The sequence below is a fragment of the Pteropus medius genome, unplaced genomic scaffold, assembly GCF_902729225.1.
Source record: "Pteropus medius unplaced genomic scaffold, Ma_sr-lr_union100, whole genome shotgun sequence".
Lineage (NCBI taxonomy): Eukaryota > Metazoa > Chordata > Mammalia > Chiroptera > Pteropodidae > Pteropus > Pteropus medius.
In genome coordinates, this window is record NW_024356333.1 from 40,455 (window position 1) to 64,891 (window position 24,437).

The 24,437-nt window shown below is 54.0% G+C and overlaps 1 protein-coding gene across 1 annotated transcript in view; it reads right to left on the bottom strand.

The window, feature by feature from the left end:
• Nucleotides 1–879: 879 nt before the first annotated feature.
• The window catches only part of DPP6 (dipeptidyl peptidase like 6), a gene marked incomplete at its 3' end in the record, with an annotated part of 132,047 nt that continues 108,489 nt past the window's right edge, over nt 880–24,437 (bottom strand). Inside the window, exons 2-3 of the mRNA XM_039861291.1 lie at nt 1,137–2,031; nt 880–957 (exon numbers count right to left, since the gene is read on the bottom strand). Coding sequence (XP_039717225.1) covers nt 880–957; nt 1,137–2,031 — 973 coding nt within the window. The remainder of the gene's footprint in view (nt 958–1,136; nt 2,032–24,437) is intronic.

Below are 24,437 nucleotides of genomic sequence, written 5' to 3' on the forward strand. Positions count from 1 at the left end.
TGCTCAGTGCAGGGACCTGCATGGCCTGGGTGTGTCAGGGGAGGCTGCGCAGGCCATGGGAGGACCATGCGTAGGCCGTGGGAGGACCATGCCCAGGCGGGGACTCCTCCAAGCCACACGGGTTGGTTCTTTAAACCAGCACACGCTGCACATCTCTAGGGGCGGCACCAGCCAAGGCAGCTCGCCTGCCTGTCTGAGAGCTTGTCTGGGATTTTTTCTCGTCTCCTTGGGAAGAGTTCTCAAAAACAGGCTGTTTCCTCCCTTGGCGGTCCTCCCGGACCCTGGGAATAGCTGAAGGGACGGGGTCAGCAGAAGGGGTGGAACACATCCATCAGCGAGGCCCCCTGCTGTCCTGCCTGAGTTATCGGGGTTACTAAGGCGATATGCAAATCCAACCTCTGAAGCCCAGGCTCCCAGCCCTGCGGAAAGTAGGAAAGGAGCTCGCGGGGAAGTTTTCTGCTAACGCGGTGGAACGCGGAGTTGCCAACCCACAGCTAGGGGCAGAGAAAGGCAGGGCCCGGCGCTGGGACAGGTGGTCGGGCCTCGAATGCTGGTGTTTCTTTCTTTCTTTCTTTGTTGTTGTTGTTGTTTTCATTAAGGAAAATCACCACCACCACCAGTGTGTGCGTGTTGGGGGTGGCGGGGGGCTCCCCGGGAGAAGTGAGAATCGGAGGACAGCGTGGCGGAAGGGAGGGGGCGCAGTGGATAGAATCCCGTGGCAGGTGGGAGGGGGCGAAAAAGGGCCCGGGACATTATCTCCCCCGAGTGGTAAAGCAGGAAAAGGAAGAAAAGCCAGCCGGTAAGCAGGGCCAGGCCGAATTCTCGGCTTGGGGTCCGCGGCCCCCCGCGGTTGACAGTGGACCCCCCAGCTACGCCCACATTCCGGCGGCTCGGCGCCTCAATCGGCTGCTGCGCTCTCAAGCCACCAACTCCTGGCCGCCGCTGCTGGCAGACCCGCTGCAGGACAGCGGTGACCGAGATCGCAGCTGAGGGGTGTATCTGGGGACGCTCCCGGCAGCGGTGGGGGAAGGGAGGGGAGGAGGGCAGCCAACGACCACGGGAGATGCGGGCGGGCGCGTCCCCCGTGCGCTCGGCCCCAAGCCCGCGCCGCCCCCCACCCACCAAGATGCTCTTACGTCCTCGTCGTCACAGTCGCTCCGCGCCTGGTACTGGAACCGGGGTCGGCCACCCGCGCCGCCGCCGCCGCTGCCGCCGCCGCCGCCGCGCTCCCGGGGCGCTGCCGTGGGCGCCTGGGCTCCAAGCGGCTTGGGCCCCGCGCTGTCGTCCTCGGGCCCCTGGCCACCCAGGAGGCGGCTGGCCTCCGGGGGCGCCGGGAAGGACTGCGAGGTGTTGATCTTGCCCGTGAAGCGCTGGTACAGGGAAGCCATGGGGCCGCGCGCGCTCGCCGGCTGGCGGTCTGCGGGGCGCTTTGCCACCTCGGCTCTCCCTCCCGGGCGCCCGCGCCCCACCCCCTCCGGGGGGAGAGGGGACGAGAGCGGGGAGGAAGGCAAGCGGCAGCCTGGCGGCTCCTCCGCGCCGCCGCCACCCTCGAGGCGCCACCGGCGACCGCCTGGCCCAGCCTCCTGCGCCCCCTCCCCGGCGCGCGGCGGGTTGGGGTCTGGGGGCGTGTTCTCCTTCTCCTCCCTTTTCGGGTTTTTCGACTCCTCGCCACAGTCACGCAGGGCCGAGTCACAGACACCGGAGGGAGGAAAATACAAAACAGCGCGCGGGAGGGACGTGCCCAGGCCCCGCGCAGGCCCCCGCAGCCCCGCGCCGCCCGAGCGCCTCTCCTCCTCCCGGCGCGGCCCGCCACCCGCCGGGTAATGGCGCCTGGGTGGCCGGGGGCTGGTGGCGAGGAGGGGCCGGCTCCCCCCGGCGCGGGGGGCAAAAGGGCGGCTGGGTGTGTGGGGGGGTCGCGGGTCGTGGGTGCCGGCTGGGAGCGAGGGCGACGGGTGGGTGCGCGCTGGGGGCTCTGGGCGCTGAGGGCCCCGCCGGAGGTCGCACCCCACAGTGCAAGGACTGTGAGGAGGGCTGTGGGGGGACCCACGGGGGTAGCACCCCGGGGCGCCCGTCCTCAGCGCGGCGCGGAGCTCCGCGTCCGCGCGCCCGCAGCCTCACAGCTGCAGCCCGGCTCCCTGCGCGCTCCCGTTTGCCTCTCGCTTTCCTAACTTGAAACCACAACAGCCGAGCCCCTGGGTGCTCGGGGTGCGGGCGACAGGGAGAGCGAACGGCAGGGCGCGGGGCTGGGGCTGGGGCTGGGGCTGGGGGCGCCCTGCTTCCTTCCCTCCCCGGCCAAGTTTCCGCTTCTCCCGGAAAGGTCGGGAAGGCGGGCGGGAGGCCTGCTGGAGCCTTCAGGGCAGCTCAGTCCGAGGCCGCTCCCCACCCCGCACCCCGATGCCTGCACCTCGCCAACTCCATTTTCGTTTCTAACGGATTCAGGCAGAGGCCGAAGCATCTGGGATGCGGGCAACTTTCCCACGGCTCGCCCCGCCCCGCCCCGGCACTTCCCGCCCGCCCGGGCCACCCCTCCCGGGGCAGCGACAGCGGGAAAAGGGCGCGGAGGGTGCTGGGTCCGGGCGCAGAGCTCTCCCGCTGCGTTACGGGGTGCTGCAGCGCCGCCGTGTGGAGAGCCGAGCGCGGCGCCTCGGCGCTGGCTCCGCCCGGCCCGCAAGCCGGGGGTCTCCCCGCCCTCCCCAGCGGCGTGGGGTTCTCCCTCCCGCCGCCCGGGTCCTCCCCGGCCTTCTCGGACCTGCCCCGTCTGCTCTCTAGAGGCTCTGGGCGCTCTTGCTTCCCGTCTCCCACCCCTCGCCCCCCACCATCCCCCTTCACTCTTGTTCGCAGCCTTCCAGCTGGGACGATCTTACCCATCCCTGTCGCCAGCCGGGACTGGGCTAGGACCCCAGCGGGCTGCCGCGCCTGCCCGGGCCCTTCGCTGCTCCGTGCGCACCAGGTCGAGGTGGGCCTCCCCACCTCACGCCCCTTCAGGGACTCAGGAGCGCTCCCTGCTCCGCCTCGGTGCTGGGACTACTTCTACTTAGGGTTTCAGAAAACCGGGGCGTCCCACCCCCCACCCCGCCCGGCTCCCTGAGGCCATACCAGGGGCTCACCCGCCTTTGTTGTGTCTGAGTCCAAGGCCATCTCCTGGCACCACCAGCCAAGCCCGGACATCCCAGAGAGACCCTGCCCGTTCTGAATCGCTTCCTCCCTCCATCCCCTGGCCCCCGGGGGGAGAACCCGCATGCTGGCACATGCTATCTTTTGGGAAAGGACAGTCGCTCCCACACTCCCCAAGAGCTCTGAGCCCAGCGGGCGGTGTTCAGTTTTAATCGAAGTGGATGCCACACCCGTCCTCTGTTGAATCCTGCGTGCTTCTCCTTCACTGTGTAGCCAGTGCAATCATTAAGGTGGCTTAGAAAACACATGTCCTTTACGGCAACTAGAAAAACAAAGAAAACCAGTATCCTCGTGGCTAAGAGGCTCCCTGCCTGGCAAAGGCCTCCTGCACAGGCAGTTCGTTGTCCCCCACAGATCTGGGGGGCAGGCAGGGGGGAGCGAAGGAGCCTCCTGTCCCGCTTCACTTTGAAGAAGGAGGCAAGGATTATAGGCGCCATGAAACTAAACTTTAAAAGTCATCTCATTTAGATGAATAGAAAGCCCTGCTGTCATTCCCCCCACCCCGCCCCGCCCCCACCCCAGCTGTGCTTTTGATCCCAGGAGGCTGCCTCTCCCAGAGGGGACTTGAAAGGGACACCCAGCTGCTGCTGTGGATCTGGATCCTGACATTTCACTAAATATAGACACCATTAGTGTCTCACTTACGAGATATACATAAACAGACCTCTACATGAAATACGCATGTATGTATTACACGAGCTAAGAAGAAGCATTATATATACCTCTTGTTCTAATATATTATATACGAAATGTAGGATTTCTATGGGGACAGTTTATACATATGTATCATACACAACCCTTTGTAGATCTGTGGATCTCAATGACAACAGACTAAACATGATAAAGGAGGCGCACATGTCCCTCGCTTCTAAAAATTATATTTTCAGGTGAGCTTGGTGTTTTCAAATTACCATTTGGTCAAAGTTAGAAACCTTAATTAAGCAATTTCTATTTTAAATTATCTGTAATATGAAAAAGCTATAAAACTCGTAAACGGCTGGGGAGAGAGCTGAGGGACAAATCCGTATTGAGAGAATCAAATCTGAAAATTAAACAGGAGAAACGGACAGGGAGGGTGGTCAGGACAAGCAAGAGTCCCTCAGAGGCCAGTGTGAAGGGAGACAGGACACTCGCGAATTAACAAGACGTCCCACCAGGAGGGCGTCTAGGGTGCTGTCCAGGTTGAGGGTCCATCGAGTGACTTAAGAAGAATTCGGCCACTTTCTTCCGCCTTGCATAATGAACGCAACGCATTGTAAAGGACGTTTTGGAGTTGGCGTGCAAGTCTGTGCATGCGTGTTTGCAAGTGTGCGTGCACACACAGGTCCGAATTTGCCCTAAACACTGATACGCGAATTGCAAACTAGATCTTTAGATATGCTGTCAGGACTCTGAGGTCCCAAATGCAGAAAAGAAACCGAGTAATATTTTAGGATAAGAGAAATGACAGAATGACAGAGACTTGCAAGCTACGGCCTTTAATGTTCATGGTACATAATTAATTCACTTATCGCCTTCCGTGACTTTTCAGAATCCGTCCTCCAAATAAAGAAAAAGGTATTTGAAAGACTAGCAAAACTTTGCAATGGACATTTAAAAAAAAAGAAAAAACAACTAAAACCAAAAACACATAGCTGTAGCATTTCAGAAGGGAACACGTCACTCAACTGTCTCCACCCAGCCTGTCACTGAATGTTTCTGACACGCTCTCTTAAGGGAGGCTTCCATCCTTGCATATCGGGTAAGCTTGGAAAAGCAGTTCTAAAAATATTTTATGGATTATTTCACATGGAGATTTTAATTCTTCAATACCAAAAACCATGTCCAATGACCCTTTTCCCTACCTACTTTCTCATAGGCTTATTTCTTCCCTGTTGTTAAAAGCGTGAATGTGTGTGTGTGTGTGTGTGTGTGTGCGCGCGCGCGCGCGCACGCGCACGTGCGCGTGCATGTTTATTTTCCCTGGAACCAAGTTGCAAAACAAATATGATAAGTCATTGGAATTAGGCAGATGCTGCAAAATATGGCACATAGTCATTTTTTTCAGCGACAGTAAAAAGGCAACTTTTGGGTCTCCGTGCAAGCTAAGCGCTGTAAAACACCCAGAGCACACTGAGTTCAGCAGCCTGAGCATGATTTTGATTAGCCAAGAGGTTTTCTTTTTTCTAGATGAGAATTATACCTCTTCCCCTTTCTCTGCAAGGAGAAGGAGGAGGGCGAAGCCCAATTTAAGGTTTTTATTCTTTTCCAAACACATATCTGGAGAAATGAAATGGCCAACTTAGCATGCTCTGAAGGAGGGCTTCCTAAAACACTGGTCACCAGTGTCTTTTAGATACTGTCACTTCGAACTCATATAAACGGGGAGAAATAAAACAATTGGGTAGCTCGAGAAAATACAGTATTAAATATATGAATGCAAAGGACATTTTCCACTCAACTCTCTCTCCACCTCTCTTTCTTTTTTAAAAAAATGTGGATTTTGCTGTTGTTAGTGTTGTTTTTGCAAGATGACTACCAATCAGGGTCTGGGTACTTTACAAACGGGAACTGTCAACCACAAGAAAAAAATGATTGCTGGCTTTGGCTTTTAAAAACTACGGCAGTATAGTATGAATGGAGTTCAAATTAGTACTGAAAGATTAATGTGTTTTAAAGGAAAACATTTATTTCGACCCAACAAAAAGGCTTACAGTAAAATTAATAAAGTTCAATTTTAATCTGCCAACACCCCTTTCCCCTGCATTTCCATACCGCCAGATGCCACATGTACTGCTAACCACCCCGGTGGCATGGATGCAGGTGCATGCCGGACACAGGTGCATGCCGGACACAGGTGCATGCCGGACACAGGTGCATGCGCTCGGCCAACGCAAGCAGTAAAGCCGGCTGCCACGTAAGTTAAACACCGTCCACTCAACCGAACGCTAGTGTACACCTACGGCAAGCATGTCGTCCTTAGCCCAGCGGGTTCTTAGGGATTCTTCCTCTCATTGGTCACCTCGCCCGACCCCTGGACGCTGGTCCATAACCCACTTCCTCTTCCCTCCGACTTTTCTCTTCCTTTCTTCCCTTTCTCTTTCTTGCCTTTCATTCCCGTCCTTGTTGCAGACCAATATCAGTCGCCTATATACCCCTTTTTTCTCTAAAAATTTCTCGTCATTCTCGGCATACTTATAAAACCTTAGTTTTTATCACCCACGTGGGCTCAGAAATTATCCAGATCGTCACTACATTTTCTGAGGGCGTGGTGATAGATTCCTCAATGTCTTCCAGGGGCTCTTCACATTTTGGGGGCGTGAGATATAGAAGAGAGTCCGCTGTTGGGGTTTGTCCCCGGCGACCGCTTGAATGTGACCGAGTCATTATCCGAAACGTCTCAATTCCTACATCGGGCAAGTTCGCTGAAGAGGGAAGGGACTCTGCTCCAAAGCGTCCCCAGAGCTCCTGGCCCTTTGCAAGCCATGCGAGTCCAATGCATTAAGCTAAATCTGCTTCCCTTTTAAGATGGCATTAATGAGCCTCTGCGATTCGCTGTTTCTGATTTTTAACCGGCAGTGGTGACGGTGGCGTTCTGGAGGAAGAGAGAGCTTCGATCCTGCGACCAATGGCAAGCATTCACGGCCGGGTCTGCCACAGAACTAAACGTGGCGCAGGCTGGTAGCACGCGGGGCTCAGACACTCACTGGGGTTTTCATTGTTTGCATCATGTCACCTAAAGTGATTCTTACGGTCTTTCTTGGAAACAGCAATGGAACAGGAGAGGAAGGACAGAAACGAGGTCATCCAAATGCAGGGTCCTTAAATAGCAGAAAAGAGAACACGTCGACGCGGGCCATCCCGCCATGCGACTCTCCGCACCCGCACGCCCGGAGACATAGCTACAGAAAATTAAAAATGTGACGCCAGTCGTAAAGAGGGGGCGGGCTACGGTGCAGTCCTAGAGCGCACAGCGGGACTTAAATGCGGGCAGGCTGGCAGGGCTGGTCACCAGAAACGGCAGAAGAAAGTGACATAAGCCCCGCGCAGTCTCACGTGGGGCTGCGAGATGCAGAGGAGGAAAGAAGCTTCCTCTACGTGTCAGGGAGACAACCAGACGGCTTAGAGAGCCGGGGCCGGAAGCCAACCCTGGGGCAGAAATGTGGATCTCGGAATACATATCTGCCGGGTGAGCCATCGGGTTTGGGATGCTCGGTGCCAGGGTCTGCTTGCACCATTAATTCAGTAAGACAGAAAGCACGCCCATACGGAGCGGTGGCCGAGCTAAGGTCAGGGCCAACGGGAAGCACTCCACTCACTTATGCAGGAATATCTGAAGGCCAACTGTGTGCCGGTCGCCGTGCTATGTTCGAGGGAGGGACCGATCAGTGAAAATGAAGACCATCCTTGTTTTCAAACAGATCAGTCAACACTCCCCCCAACGTGAATTAGGGCAGACGTGGCCCACGACAGGGCCAGATTGGCGATGCCTTTCTTTTTGTAAACTGATAGAGTTTTCTCAACTTCTCGTTCATTTAGATGCCTTTACGCGGCCCTGCCAGGTTTAGCAGAGACTGTTAGAAACGTCTGATCACAAACGCGCTCCTGATAACGCCCCGCTTGCTGGCTGCAGGCGCGCCAAGCTGCATTTTCAACCCAGTGATGCAGCAGCCCCCAAGAGCTGCCTCTGGACCAGCCGTGCGAGGGTCCTCTAGACCCTGTGAGAAACGAAAATTCGGGGCCCCACCCCAAACCCACTGAACCCAAACTCGGGGCTAGGGGCTAGCGATCTGGGTTTCAATAAGCCCCCCAGCTGAGTCTGAGGCGCACTCAAGTTTGAGAAACGCCACACTAGCATAAAGCAGCACAAGACACTGCTCCAAACGGCACGCAGGTGACCTGGAAGCTTCTTAAACCCGGTCGCCTATTTTCGGGAAATGGCTGACCAACTTAAAGTACTTAGCGAGGATTCCCCCGAGGGTAGGGATTTTTGGAGAATGTACAATGAATGGCTCATCTTCCTCATTTAAAAAGAGGTTTTCTTCGTAATTCACTCAAAGCCAAAATAGAAGGGAGCACAGTTGGCCTTGGCAGGATGTCTTCAGAATGATGTTTCACCCTCGAATTGAGGGGTTTAAGGCTCGTCTCAGGAAGAAGGCAGGGAATAACAAAGCAGACGCCGAAGACTGGATCGAGGCTGAGACACCAAGCCTGTCCAGGCTGATCTCAGAGGTACTTTGATTTTGCACATTAGCAGAGAGCTTCTCCCATCTTGCCGGAATATACGTAATTTGGCAGACGGGTCCTGCAGAATTGCAAAGAAAAAGCCTTACTTTCAAAAATTGATTTTATTAAAAAAATCCTCTCTGCCTCTGGTTTAGACTCACTGTTTTTTGAATGCGGTAAAAAAAAAAATCTTTGTCATGAATTAAAAATCAATAAAGTTAATAAACATGTTTAAGTTGAAAACTGACTTTTACGGACTGACTTTAAAGGCACATTAAAATGTTCGTTATAAAGTCCATTTTATTATTTTTTTTTTCTCACTGTCACTTAAAATCTCTTCTAAATCTCCACAGGACACGCCTCCCAATTTAAAAATGGGCCGACGTTACTTTTGGTGGCTCAACAGTTTTCCTGAGTTTTAACACATTCTCTGGACCACAGGCACGGGCCTACTATTTCCAGGTAATGGTTAATACACACACAACGGATCCTAAATATGAAGCGTGAGACTTAACCCTGGAGAGGAAAGTAGACCTCAAGCCTGCCGCTCGGGAACTTGACCTTGCCGTGAGCAAGGACAAGAGACAGCGAAGCGAAGCCCCTGATTCGTGCTTGTGCAGACACGTCAGGCGTGAGAAGCAGCGGGTTCTCATTAATGAAAATGGTGCACTAGAGGCAATAAAGCTGGACTGAGGCACTCATCTGCTTCCCGCGGGCGATTCCGGTCACCAAGCCCAGCCCCTATGTCAACTCCACGCTACCCGCTTCTGAACCATTTCCTTCTCCCACCAGGGAAAAACAGGGCTGTCCTTACTACTAATTGCATTTCAAATCGCTGCAATTTAGAACTCAAAAAAGTAACTCCCCTAACAACTTATACTTCTGTTTTGCTTGACAGGTAAACAGAAATTGCCCGCCGGCTAAATAAACCCATTAGTCATATGAGCCTGCGATTCGAACAGTGTGTTTCCCTCACTCACAGCAAAAACACAACTGATTCTCTGCTACAATACAGAGGCAGGTCCCATCTGTCACTTAGATTGTGTTTTATGGGTTCCCATTACCCCCGACCTCTGCATGGCACCTATCGTCACCCATCGTCACCCAGATTATATCATTTATATGGAACTTTTTCAATCTTCATGAAGAAGAATGGATGGATTAATGCATTCAAAGGACTTCGAAGGGTTCCTCAGCCGTCTTGTGGTAGAAAAGGCACCATAAGGCTGTGTCTACACCTGCCCTTTGGGATCCCTTTATTTCTCTCTCTCAGAGCGTCAACATCATGCACAACCTCAAGTTCAACTCCAAATGAGATGCAAATGGCTGATTGTAATCTAAATAGATTCTGAGCTTCCAAGTTGAGATATTCAAATCCATAAGATAAATGCCTTTCTCGAGTACTTAATTTGCGCAGAGAAAAATAATAGAAAATGATTAAATCCAAATATACCGGGAGATAGAATACAGAATTCAGGCTTATGCCAAGGTCAAACATAAGACTCCACTTGTGCCGCAGACCCTCAGGGCATCGACTTGTCCCAGGATGGGCACTTTAAGGGAAAACCAAGAATACGTGAACGTTTTTTTCCACTGATTACATCTACATCTTGTTAAGCCTTCCCATCAAAAACGGCGAACGTCAGGCCTTGAACTTCACAGACAGCAACTGATTCCTTGGGAAGGCAGCCTGCCGGGTTTGTCCACGAGATGCCTGAAATGATGGCATCTCTCCAGCACAGAGCACCTCGATGGTTGAGCCGGGCTCGGCTCTTGGTTTCCATTTCTGGTTAAAGTGACATGATGATAACCTCCCGAACCAACTGGCACAGCTACAGGAAGAGAACCAGAGCGAGCGACCCACAGACTCGTCCATGTCCCATCGATGTCACCCATCTTTGAGGGGAAAAAAAAATCGTCGCCACTACGATCATCGGGATTCTGGTTTTCTCCGAAGCCTCGTGAGGGGAGGCGTTTGGAGGGCGACTCACCCGTTCGTTGCCTAGCCCACCCCTCTCCCCAGATTCTGTGACTTTTATCTTCCTGCCGTTTGCCTCTACGGTATCGATCAGATGTAACTGCTCAAGCCATCAGGGAAGAGTTCGACAAAGATCTCTCCTTCCCGTTCACCGACTTAAACAATAACCCTGGACGTGTACCGCGCTGCATGCTGGGGAAGGGCTGAGCATCGTTCGCTGAGTTGGCACCTTGGAGAAGGCCGAGGCGTGGGCGGAAAGGGTTTTTTCCTCTCTGATAACAGAGAGCGGTAAGAGGACCCCCCGCTGTCCCCCCCCAGCACTGTGCCCTCCGGTCTCCTGTCTCTGAACACAGCTGCATGAGGATTCGAAGGCTCGGAGCTGTGGCAGCCTCTCTGCAGCCACGGGAAGAAAGATGGGGTCAGCGATGCAGCCAGCGCCCCAACGGTGTGGAGCTGCTAGACCGAAACCAGGACCACCCCCTCCCCGAGACAGAACCCCTCATCTCAGTCCCTTTCCGTCGGGGATTGGTAGGTACCCAGGAGTGTCCCTAACAGACACACTCAGCCCCCCGCTCCTCCGCTGACGGGCTCTGGGTGCGAGGAGAAGGCGCTAAGCATCTGTTTTCGCATCTACAACCTGAGGACGTCCCAGGGGACTGAGCCCATGGGCCTCGCTCACCGCACAGGGCTCTTCAGAGGGTCCAAGGATCTGCCATCACGGCCACCGAGCTTCTGACAGCTGCCCGCCCTCCAGGAAACCGTAGCTGCCTCTGCTCAGTGACCCACGAAACGCATCTCAAGCTTTGCCACCTGAAGCTTTCCGACTACTGTCTATGATTCTGAGTGGAAAACGCCTGTCTTTGGAGTTCGCGTTGACTTGTACACATCCCTCCAACTACAGTATTTGGAGGTGCGTCTCAATCCCCAGGGGCCTCCCGCATACGCCAAGTGAGGAAGTGCACGCTGTAAGGCAGCCTCCATCTGGGGACTCCGAAGCCGCAGAGAAGGGGTGCGGGTCCGAGACCGAAGGCAGGAGAGAGCCGCCGCTTCACCAAATTAAAAAGCCACTAAAACGAAATTCTTAGGTTCATCGGCATTTTACGCTCGAAGCGCTTTTCCAGGATGCGACTTCATCGCTCTAAACAGGCCTCTAAGAGGCACGCCCCGACTCGACTCGGTCCATTGCACCCCTGCCGCTGCGGGCCAGGGGGACGGCAGGCCCGAAAGCTTCGAGCCGCCAGGGGGAGCAGCGCGGGGCGGTGCACCACGTGGGCTGGCACCGCCCACGGCACCGGCGGCGAGAGCAAGGATTAAAGCCCCACGTCCACGCGGTCCAGCCCCCACGAGCGCCCGGAGCTTTGCGCTCATCAGAAGAAGCCGGTTTTCAGCACTCGCGTGTGTTTTTATTATGTCACAGAAGAAAACGTCATTTTGGACTTGCCTGTGGGAGGGGCGAGGCCCTCGAGTCTTAATCCAGCCCGCAGAGGTGGCGCTCCCTAGAAGTCGGTCGAATGTGGGTTTCACTCCATGTTTATCAGCCCTGTGTATCAAAGGCAAGGGCCGGCGATGCTTCTGACGATTTAACCAGAACTTGGTGAAAAGCAAGAAAAAGAGGCTCACACAGTGCGTTCCCTTCATCTGTCAGTCTGTTTTGATTGTTCGGAGCCTGGGTGTTGTTTGTTCTTTGCCTTGATCCAGGAGAAGAAAACAACAGGAAGAAAATGGATAAATCCACGCCTCACGGTCCCACTGATCGTTCCGATCTCTGTGCCTCTCCTCCCCGTCCACACCAACCCCCCTCGCGACAGCATCCCGACCATTTCAAACAACCTGGCGGATCCCGTTCCCGACAGCTTTTTGTGTTGACACTGCTTTGATGGACTCAATCAACTGCAAACACGAAAGCAACAAACACACAACAGAGAAGACAAAGCAAAACAAAGAGCCCTTTGTCAAGGTGCTGGTTTGGAGCCCAGAGAGGGACAGCAGCCGGGAGCTTGGCACTGCCACTTGGGGGTGCTGTGGGCATTCGCAAACAGGCCCGCTTGGCCGGCTGACCAAGCGGCCCCTGGCTCTGATCAAACCGCTTCTGCATTCAAGCAGCGCAGCGAGGGAGGCAGGCTTTCGGAAGACGTTTGTTCCCTATGAACAGCAAGACGGCTGCTCCGTGAATGTTCTAGACGGCCTCGGAGACGTTGGAGTCGGTCAGTGAGCGAACCGCAGCGCTGTGTCTCATTTATAGGAGACCGGCTATTCCCTGGCGGGGGACGGGGGGCAGGGGCCAGCTAAATTCCCATGCCTCGCGGAGGATGGACACATCACGCAGATGGGTCTGTGCCGAGAATGTTCCTCCTCCTCCTCCTCCTTCTTCCACGATTAAGGGCGTCCAGAGAGAAGAGCTTACGCTGATAGCTGACGCCCCCCTTGCTGACGAACTAGGGGAAAATCTAAGGACCTTGGACAGCAGCCTGACGATGTCCTGTGTCTGCGCCAGTCGTTCTGGAGAATAGGAATTTGATGCCCTTTGGGAAGCTATTCATTCACTGGGAAAAATCAGCTTTGCAACTTATTGTCAGTCCCATTTTGAAACACACACGAGTTTCTATAAAAGGATCTGGGAAGTCAGGACACTGAGTGATCCACTGGACACTTCCAAACGAACTCTAAATCTATTGGTTCGCTTTTGATCCATGAAGGGTTTTGTTGATTTTAAAAAAAAAAACCCAGGAAATGTTTACAATCGTATGTTTTCCATACATCACCTCATTTACTAATCGTGCAAATCCCGTGGTAACGGTGCCGCTATCACAGAGCCCGGGGCTGTCCCCGTACTACACAATAAGGGGCCATCCCCGCTCGTCCTCTGTACACTTACGGCTGTCATTTTGATGAGTCATGAGCTTAAAGCACATCCCAGGAAGCGGGGAGACGGAGTTTCCTGGTGGCACAATTGCAGCCCTGCTTCGAAGCTCAGCTCAAACGCCGCTGCCTCCGAGAGGCCTTCCATGATTGTTTAAGCCACTGCTAGTCTTCTTGAACCCTCTTAAGTCCTGTCAGTATGTGCTTTACAAGACGCACACGCGTCTCGACCTCGTGCTCCTCATTCTCCGATGGAGGCGACACACATTACTGAGCCGTCGCGATGGCCGGCCACGTCCTATCTCCCCATTCTAAGTTCCTTCATAAAAAAACGATGTGTCCGATTCAAGCTCATCCAAGGAACTCTCCGGTATACGGAGCAGGTGTTCAAACTGGAAGGCGGTTCGCTTCAGACACGCTTACCTGCAACCAGGCGGTCTTCACAGAGGGGGTTCCCTCGGGACCCACCGTGAGACAGCCTGGCAGGGGCTGGGCACTATCGAGTCACTAGTGATATGAAGACACCGTGTCGCCCACACACTGCGTTTCAGAAACTACAGACCACAATCCATTGGTCGGGCACGTGAGTAATGAAATCAGGATATGATTTTAAAGAAAATGTGAGAAATCTGCCAGCCTGGGCGTGGTTTTCTCCCACAGACACCTTGGACTCCGCTCAGACAGGCTGTCCTGTGGGACGGTCCCTCGGGACCGCTCCTGCCTCCTTCGCTGTCCATAACCGGGCTCCGTCACGGTCCTGGAGCTGAGACGTGACGGCAGTGGCGTCGGAGGCTTACGTTGGTCATTCACATCCTTTTTCCATCTAGTAAGTCATTTTTAAAGACTAAGTGTTGTTCTTCATTATGGCATTGGTGATTCTTTAAAAATGACTCTAGAAAAACTTGTTCGAAGGGCTAGGGAGCTGCGACCTTCAGAAAAATACTCAAAGCTCCTGACAGAGCCTTTGACTAAGCCTGTCTCGTGGTCCTGGGAGAGTCTGACTATCGGTTTCAAACACGGGTTCAATCCCAGCGAATCCCTGAGAATACTAGCGGGGGTAAGTTTTTCCAAGGCACCTGCTAAGGTCAAAGCTGGCCACAGTCGATTACCTCCCTCCTGCCCGGTCCCCGGCAAGTGTGTCTCCCTACCAGGCTCAGCGCGGCTTATGTGCCGCTTGCTCACTGATTCTGTAATCACCCTGAGTTTTCAGCGAGCCCAGGGATTCCCAAACATCTGCTTCGAGACTCACGGAAGGACATGACAGAACAACGTCATCGTTTCGAATATTATTCCAAACTACATCGCTTCTGGACCGCCTTTTACCTTGGGATATAGTTGCCACTGAGTTTGCTGAAGATCAGGGACACAGGTAAGCCATCTGCCGTCCCATTCACCTCCACTTCTCAAAGAGGGGAAAACATGATGCTGAGGGTACACTCTGCACGTGCACCATCGGAGCTGGGCCCTTCCTGTACCCTCCCCGCCCACGGACCGTAGGATCCCACAACTGGATGACCACACAGATGGCAGAATGAAAACCCAGCTCGGGGCCTCGGACTCCTCTCGGGCGAGACATTTTAAACTCAGTTCCTTTAGGGTTTCTCATTGGAGAAAGGAGACAACCCCTATTTCAGAGAATCGTTTAAAGGATTAAATTCACTTCAGATATGATGTTTATTTTAACACACACCACCACCACCTCCACTATCTGCTGGCTTTTCATCCGTCATAACTGTCTCTTCACTGAGTGGTTCGGCCACTGAGTTCACATTTATAAGCCAGTCTATTCATTATTTAAATGCCTTATGTTTGCACCGAGGTCTCCAACATTAAGAAGAGTTGCTGTCCTACGTCCATCAATGTAGCTAATAAACATATAGCACTGGAGATGTTAAAATGCCAAATGGTCGCATAACAATCTAGGGAAACAAGCTTATGAATATCTCTGGATGAGACAAGGTTGAAAAACATTAGTTCTCACCTCCGCTCTAATTTTGAGCTTCTTGATGTTTGTATGTCTTCCACATAGTCTTTCTAGTTGTGTTTACACTGATAAATGCCTCTCTGGATAACAGCATAATGCTGGATTATCAGTACAGCTGACCCACAAACAAGCACAGGGCTTTGGGGCACTGACCGCCCCCATCCCGTGCAAAAGTCAAAAATCCACATACAACTCTTGACTCCCCCTAAACTTAACTGCTGATAGCCTACTATTGACCGGAAGCCTTACCGATAATATAAACAGTCAATCGACATGCATTTTGTTTGTCATTTGTATTATATGCTATATTCTTACAGTAAAGTAAGATGGAAAAAAGATCATGTGATTCAGAAAATCATAAGGAAGAGAAAGCACATTTAGGGTATTTATGGAAAAGAAATCCACATATATGTGGACGTACACAGTTCAAGGGTCAGCCGGACGCACGGATGGAATCGGACATCGGCAGCTGGCTGCCTCAGCCCCAGATTTGCCGCCACCATCACAAGAAGTTCCTACGAGGAAGAAGAGAAGGATCTTTGTGCTCTGATGTGGGCAGAGAGGAAGCAAAGTGAATTAGCAGCGTGAGGGAGACACCGCTTCAGCCTCGTGTTACCGGCTCATTATCTGTAATGAATGAAATGATTCACACAATTTAACATCGGAAGCCAAAGTGATTGTTGTATCATCGTTATATATGAAAGGTGATTCTAGAGTGTGACTCGTTCACTTCAATTTTCTATTTTCCAGCCTGCAGAGACATCCGTTACTTGACCACACCGTAATCCTTCACTAATGGAGCCTTTCGCTCCGTTCGGGGATGCCGTAGAAGAAGGCCTGCGCCATGGAGCCGAGCGCTGAGGCGGTGAGCAAATTCTCCACCCCAGAGAAGTGAACACTAAACCCCCCAAAGGGAGACCCCGGGAGCCCCTGAAGGGCGGAAATCTTAGCGCACGAAAAGGCATGCCTGCAACCTATTACGAGGAATACGTTTTGTATAGCAACTCCACATACAAGATAATGTAACGAGGGACGAAATTCCGCAATGCGATCGTCCATCCCACTAGCTGCGATCGGCTCGGCATTGCTTTCTGCTGCGTTGTAGTCTTTAAGCCGATCGTGACCCACTCAATCAATTTCATGACCTTCTAATGCGTCGCAACCGATATGTACAAAATGTAAACGTGGTCCACGTTGGTCACGTTTTCCCCGGGGCCCCCCGAACTCTCCCTCGCAGTGCCCCAGCCCCTGACTATTTTTTCTCTTCTCCACCCTCCTCTCCACAGTCCAGCAAACACACTCATCACGGCCTTTTCTTGTCCTCGGAGATAAATTTACTCTTCCCCTGAAGACTTTCGCTTGCTCACGGTCCTCCTCAGTTAGAAATCGCCGAGGAGGAAAATATTCGGAGGACCCGATCGGCACAAAGCGTCAAATGCTGGTCAGCCGACAGTTGCCACTCACGGGTGTCAGCCTTTGAACGGAGCTGTCCCAAAAGGAACACTGCCTTAATGCCTCCCTCCGCCAAAAAAAAATAATAAAACCATGACTTTCGGCATCTGGCAAGCCCTGGGTGAGAGTTTTCGACGCCACGGCAAAGCGAGAAGCCTCCCGTCCTGCCTGTAACGATACCAAGCTCGCGCGTGAGGATTTGAGCCTGGAGGACTCCGGTCCACGTGTGGAGAGCTGAAGGTCTGGAAGCCCGAGATTACGAAAGGTCGGCCGGCGGCATCTTGTACAGGCTTTGGCGCCCGGCAAGGGGAGAGAGCGGCACCCTGATGGCAGCTCTGAGGGACGGAAGCCAACCGTGGAACTCCATCGACAAGGCAGCACGATGAGCTGTTAGGTGCGAGTCAGCCAAGCAGCCTCCACACAGGAGCCGCACGGCGAAATCTGACAGTGCACGAGCCAGAGGGGATGCTAGAAATCACCTAAGCCAGAGGGTGGCGCCAAAGGGACCCATCCCCGGAAGTCTGAGTCTCAGTCTGGCATTCGCCCTGAGGCTCCATCCATCACGTCCAAGGCCACCCGTTAGAGCCTCCTCGGGGCTTCCTGATTCCCTGCGTTTGGGGGGCTGCGTTCTGATGAGCACGGATGGGCATAGAGGGGAAAACGGAACCGATCATCTAATAAATCCGCTGTCTCCAACAGCCGGTCCTTAAGTACAGGCAACAATCTACTCAATTACCATCAATCTTTCTGCAACATGATTTGTAGGTGACGAGAAAATTAATATACGTGAAAGTGGTTTTGATGCTTATGGTGCTCACATATAAATATATCAACTCGCCAAATTCTCTGAATTAAGCAGACGCTACTCATGGATTGAGAGCTGGACTATCTGTCAAGGTTAGTCTTTTCATTCAAGTGATAAATGCCATATTTGCTCCCATAATTTCTCCTTCTACAAACTCTTTTTTAAAAAAGTATTTTACACTTGACAAGGAAATTAGGCAGCCTTGGCGGATGGAGTGACTGCAAGCTCAAGAAGCTTCCAGAATAACGAGAACATCGAAAGTCACGGGGAAGCAGTCGAAGGTAGGAGAACCCAGCTTAGAGCCACAAACAGAGAAGATGCTCTGCACGGCCCTCGCTTCTTGTAACTGTTAGGATGGATTTTTAACGGACACAGATAAAATTTTTTATCATTGTTTTCTCCATTTTTGAGTAATTAAAAATAATCTAACATATTGGTGGAGAAGTGTAGGTCTTTGTAATACCAGAATCTGTTATTTTAAAAAGGCAAACACACTGCTTCCGGGAGACCGACCCATTAAACCACATGGCAAAGCCCCGCAAGCTTAGCAACGTGAGTCTGTGACAACTGCGCCCCTTACTATGACCCGAAAGAGGCAGACCTAGAAATGTGTGTGCATGTGCATGTGTGTGCGTGTGCATGCGTGTGTGCGTGTGCATGTGTGCGTAGGTGTGCATGTGGGTATGTGCATGTGTGTGGAGTGTGTGCATGTGCATGCGTGTGTGTGCATCGTGTGTGCATGGCCAATACATGTGCGTAGATGTGTCGATGTGCATGTGGGCGTATGTGTGCCATGTGGGCGATGTCTTGCGTGTGTGTGTGCGTGTGGGGTGGCAAATTGGCAGGGACATGTCGTGTGTCGAGAAAATGCGTAATGTGTGTGTAATGCATGTGTGTGTGCGAAGTAATATTACATGTGTGGTGTGTCTATTACATAATGTGAATTATTCATGTGTGCATGTGTGTGTGCGTGTGCATGTGTGGGTGTGCATGTGTGTGTGTGTGCGGGGGTGTGGGTATGGGGGGGGCATGTGCGTGCGTGTGTATGCACAGTGCACACGTGCAGACCATCTCCGAAGCCTGCTCCAGGGGGCATCGCTCCTCCCTGTGTGAGGCCACACAATGAGCCGGCGCCAGAGCCGGGGCCGCGACCGCCCACAGACTCTGTGGATCCGGGTAACAAAGGGCCGAGGGTAAGCGTGTCTGCCACCTCGGCGGCAGGCTGGTACAATCCACCCCAGGTTTCCTGGGGTCTTGGAAGTTTCACTCGTGCACTTCTGGGTGTTAAGCGCAACGCAGAGCTTAGTATACCACGCGGTGGAGCCAGAGGTCGCCCTGCGTTGGGATGGGGAGGCCCCTCCCCGGGGAAGAGCCGTGAGGGCCCCCCATTGACTCTGGGCTGGAGGCCGAGGAGCAAACCACAGCTGCCACCACAAACCCCATGCAACCAGACGGCAGTGGATGCTCCTCGCCCTGTGAGGTCTGATTAAGACAAGCTCCAACCTCTGTCTCTCCTGGCGGAAGCCCAAAGTCCTCGCTAAGATTTCTGGAAGTCCCAGGGAGGGTATGGTCACCGCCTGTGCTGGTGGGCCCTCTTTCCGCTCCCGTCCCTTTGCCCATCACATGCAAGGTGACGCAAACCCGTGTCGGACCGGACGTAGGATCCAGCTTCTTCCTTGACTAATGCTCCACACGTACACATGAGCCACATTCACGCAAAGCAGTTGTTACTCCACGCGACTTGGCTTGGAATCTGAGGAGAGAGGGCTCAAGGCAGGGAGCGAGACGCACCTGTTTCTACCACCTGCTGCTAAGTCCTACCTCTCACCTCCTCGCTGGGTTTTTTCCCAGCCTCTACTTCCCAAACCTCACGCCCACTGTCTTTCTAGACCTTCGCTCACCGTCTCTGCTTTTCCCTCTGCTCCCTCCTCTCCCCTTCTCTCTCGAGGGCAGATGCAAATGTCCCCACTTGTCACGCAGGGCGGCTTAACCGCCTCTGTGTCGTTGGGTCCTCGGTGTGTTTCTCTCCATTTCCGAGCTACTTTTCAAATTATTTTTCTAAAGAGAGAACGTGCTCTCACTAAGGAGAGGTCTGGAGGCGAAGGTTACGATAATCTATTATTTCTGTTTCTAAACCTAAAACGCGCAGAAGTAGCATTGTCACCACCATGGAGTCCCCTGCTCTACACCTTCCATCATCTCGGACGACCGTGCTTCGAGGGCACGTGCATCTCACTCACTTGGCTCCGAGACCACCCCCAACCGAGAGGCAGAATCCCAGTCCTTTCCCCTGAAGTCTGAGGTGGCCGTAACGAGTCACTGGACCGACAGGACACAGCCGACGGACGGACGGAGGGTGGAGGGCGGCCTGGGAGCACCTGCTCTCCGCCCCAGAGTCCTCTCGGGCCCTCTCGATAGCATCTGACTCGTTACGGGGGGCGGGGAGGGGAGGGTGGGAGGAACCGGAGGCACCGCTGTAAGACGGTGTGGCGCTAAGGCTTGTCCTTGGGGGCCCCGGGGCGGGGGCTGGGCTCTGAGTCGCGTGGCTGCATGGACGCAGGCCTCGGAGTTGGCATGCAGCACCCTGTGAGGACTCGCGGTGACCCGGCCGCGGGAAATGACGGGGAACGCGTTGGTGCCAAAGGACGCCTGGCACCGTAGGTCTTCGGCTGTCTTTGGGACTCTCCGCCCTCATCCGTTACACGGAGACGGTGGTGGCAGCCGGATCTTCCTCACGGGGCTGTCGGGAGGCTCGCGGCTGATGGATGAACAGGACCCGCAGCGATGGGCACGGGATGCTGAGCCCGCGCCGTGACGTCGGGCGTCACCCCCGCAGGTGGTAACACCGGGCTGCGTGCGGCTCTCACTCCAATGACGCCATGCCCCCGCGGCGTCTCTACCCCCTCAGCCTGGCGCCTTCCTACACGTCCCGGCCGCCGTCTGCGTGGACCACAATGCCTTGGTGAGCGGGCCACAGCTCTTTGCATTCTGCGCGCCTCATCTCCCAGCTCCTGCTGCCTTCCCCAGATCTTCCCAGAACTCACGTGCGCCTCTGGGGACCTGTGCACCTGCCCCACATGCTGGGGTGGGGGTGGGGCGTTTCTCTGGTCCCTTCGTGGCTTGGGAGCTATTGCCACAGTGAGAACCCGAGCTCGCTGCAGCTGGAGGCGGTTTAAACTCCCTGACAGTTTCCAGGGGCCTGACCGGCATGCTGGAGAAACATTAGCACCCCCACGGGGGCCTGCCCAAACACCTAAAACGTAAACTGACTGGCACGGACGCAGCAGCCAAGGGGGAGGGACGCATCTGGGTCAGAAGGGAGGAGGCCTGGTCCTCCGTCTGCCTCTCCGACCACCCGAGAGTCCAGGCTCAGGTGGCGATGCTCCCGAGAGCCTCCTGCAGGGTGGGAGGCTTAGCCGTCGGGATCCGCACGGGCTCAAGCCAGTGCCCAGCCTCATCTCTGCTCCCTCTTCTTTCTACCTCCTCTACCCCCCACCGATGCTCCCCTGCCCCGTCCTCGCCCGTCCCTGTGCTCACCTGTCCCTTCGCCCTGTGCCACATTCAGCAGTGGCCGTTCTCACATTCACTCTCCGTGGAGATGTTCTACCGTCATTTTATCTGAAGAAGAAAATTAAAAACCCACGAGCACAGAATTCAGGATGTAAACGAAACAAACCCTGTGACATCTTAGACCACAGGGCCACGTGTGAGAGAGTAAGGTAGGGGTGTGTGTGTGTGTGTGTGTGTGTGTGTAAAATGTCATGAGGTGTCATTTAAAGCCTGGGGGTGTCAGGTCAGCTGCGTGGGCCGAGACGGGCCATTCATGCATTCCACGAACAGACTGCACACAGAAGCCTCCTACAGAAAACAGAGCAGACGGAGGCCACCTGGGCTCTCACAAAGGCCCCTGAAGGAGCTTTCTGTGACCTCTAAGAAGACTCAATTTAATAGCGTCTCATCTATCATTACTGGCCACGGTTGCTCAGTAAATCTTTTATGAAGAGAGAAAAGCCGTAAGCTCAGAAGAACTAGTTTTGGGTTATTATTTATAAGCTATTACAATAAGAACGCCATGCCCAGAATCTGGAGACGGTCAGATTGTAAACGTGTTTCTTCTCGATACAATTCTTTAATGGCTATGTTCACAGAAGAAGAATTTGAAAAACGACGCGACTTCTTTGTGTTCCCTGCCTTGTAAGAAAACATCACCGAAGGAAAAAAATGATTGGCTGCCGCGGCCAGTTACACCGTGTGTATTAAATACGAAGGCTGGTGTTGGAAATTAGTTACAAAAACAAAAACCCGAAAGAAAAGAAAATGGCCCAGGCAGATAAATATTTGATGGAGGTGGGAGGGAACGAGAAACTGGCTTTAGAGAGGATATTTTTCTCTCTCTTCTAAACACGGCATCATTCACAGACTTAAACTTACAAAAGCTCAACTCTTAACAAGGTGGGCCACGTTGGGAAAGGCGGCTCACCGGAGCTTTGTGGCCAGAATCCACGACTGCTGTTCAAACCTGGCAAAAGCCACTGTTCTCTGCCCGTCAACCGCACACGGCCGCCTCTTCCACAACCGCCACGAGGGGGAGCTCGCGCTCCCCATCGGCCTCAGGGGCTCGGAAATCTTTCTCCCCAGCTGTGTTCGGTTTTGCATTTTGCCTCTTTTCTCTATGCAGCTCGCTTTGGGGCTGGAGGCGAAGCTCTGAAGAGGAGGGGGAGCTGCTGAGAGCTGCGATGTGCAGGAAATGCCATGTCTGTGAACTTATCCTCGAAGGACCCCTCTCGGTGAAGGGCGCAGGACGGCCGTCTGCCTCCCCCGCAGGACAGACAGACGCCACGGGCAAGAAGCCGCGTTCTGCTCCGGCAAACGTGCGCGGCCCTGCTGCTGGCGAGTGTGTTCACCTCGGCTTCCTCCGAGTCGAAGGAGCAACAAATGCTTCTTTTATTTTCACAGCCGCCCCGCGCCCTGAGCAGGTTACTGAGGAAGCGTCTCTTCCAGCGCGAGTTACGTAACCGCCCCATGGGAGAGCCGGAAAGGGGGCCGGGAGTCTGCAAAGCCTGGGAACTGCTCCTTCTCCTCCGAGCTCGGGGGTCAGGGGCAGCGGTCTGCTCTGGACTCCATGAAGAGAAATAAAGCCAGGGCCTTGGGGCTGGCTGCAGAGGGGGCGGAACGCCTCCGATGGGCCAGCAGCGGCCTCGGACCTGCACCTTCGTGCCTGGCAGCGCCCTCCTCCCATCCACGCACCGGCAGCCACTCCCCTCTCCCTGGTGGAACTGAGAGTCACTGAGCATCCAGAGCGCACCAGGCGCGGTGTCGGGCTCCGTGGCACTGCAGTGGGCGGCACGTGTGGTCACAATCGATGCCGAAAGGAAGGGATCTCTCACGGAACAGGGGCAGCTGGATAGGGAGCACCCCGGTGGTGGCACTTTGATGGGCATGAGCATGGTGGCTGCAAATGACCTCGCCCTGGCCACCGCCTGCAACACCGGTGCCCGGCAGGACCTGTGGGTACACGCGGCCATGCCAGGGCCATAAAGCTCGGGCGTGTCCCGGCCACTGTCTCGTCCACGTGACTTTCACCTCGGTCTGCACCCCACAAAGAAACATTTTCGGGGGGCTACTTCAGCGTAGAATAAACGGAAACCTAACGTTTCTGTGGCGCTTCATGACCCCCTTCGTGTCTGACCACGCCTGATCCCGTCCAGGCATCTCGCTAACCCCACGACGGAGACCAGGAAGAAACCATGAGTGTCTGGAAGCTCAGGGTCGCCCTGCGTAACGCCAAACTTCCAGCTGGGTTTCAAGCCTTTCGATTCTTAGTTCAGATGTTTCATTACCATGCGCGCCAGCGGCTTGGCAACCCCGAGACAGATGAACCCACTTTTAAAACATGAATGCTTCCGTTTTCAAAATTGACGCTGACTTTATACTATTCACCGAGCGCATTGGAGATAAAGCAAAAAAAAACGATAGGCGGGTCCTTCCCTGCTCCAACCGGGAAACTGAAATGGTAATTTGCAGGGGTTTCTATGTCTAACGACTTAATGGCCATACGAGCTTAGAAGGAAACAAAACAGCCTGAGGAGGTGGCGAGGGGAGGGATTTCGGAGGTGCCCCCTGGTCAGTGACGAGAAGGAAGGTCACCCGTGACATCTGCGGCGGGGCACCCGAGGCGGAGGGCACAGCAGAGACAGACGAGGCCGTGACACCGAGACAAACCGGGCACGGCCGAGGAACGGGAAGCGGCCCGACCCGGGGGTGCAGGGCAGAGAGGCCACGTGCGGCCAGGGCAGCGGGGCGTGAGCATCGCTGTGCGTGCGCCGACGGAAGCCGAGTAAAGCGGGCAGCGACCCGACCCGACCCGACCCGGCCCGTTTGCATTTTGCAGCGAAGGATCGCGAGCACCTGGCCGCGAGCCTCCGCCCCCGGTTTCCCTCGCCAGACCACGACGCGCACTCGCAAAACAGCTCATACCCTGTCCTTTCCAGAGTCCTCGTGAAGCGTCTACAAGAATGGAAGAGGAAGCAGGGCAAACTACACGGCGGTCGAGGTGGAAACCCGGATGGATACAGCGGACGAGAACATCGAGGGGCAGGCGCGCTCTCAATTATTTCCTGGTGTGGTCTCATCACACGTAGAAGCGGACCGCGGGATTTTTACGGCTAGGAAATACCAATTTTACAACATTTTTCTGAACGGTACCATCTGCCGTAGGAGAACGGCGTGAGGTTAACTCAGATAGATATCTCTCGTTGTAACCGTATTTGGTTTTACCTAATTTTTTAACTTCTAAAATAATATGAACACCTACATTTTTTTTTAAAAGAAATCTGAGGTTTCTCTAAGGGATACACACTACACTGAGAGCCTTGTCAATTTCATTACGTATTTTAAAATTCTCTCCTTAGAAAATTTAAAGAATGCAAAAGCACTTAACTATATCGAAAACAGAATGATTAAAAATAAGGTAGGAGAGA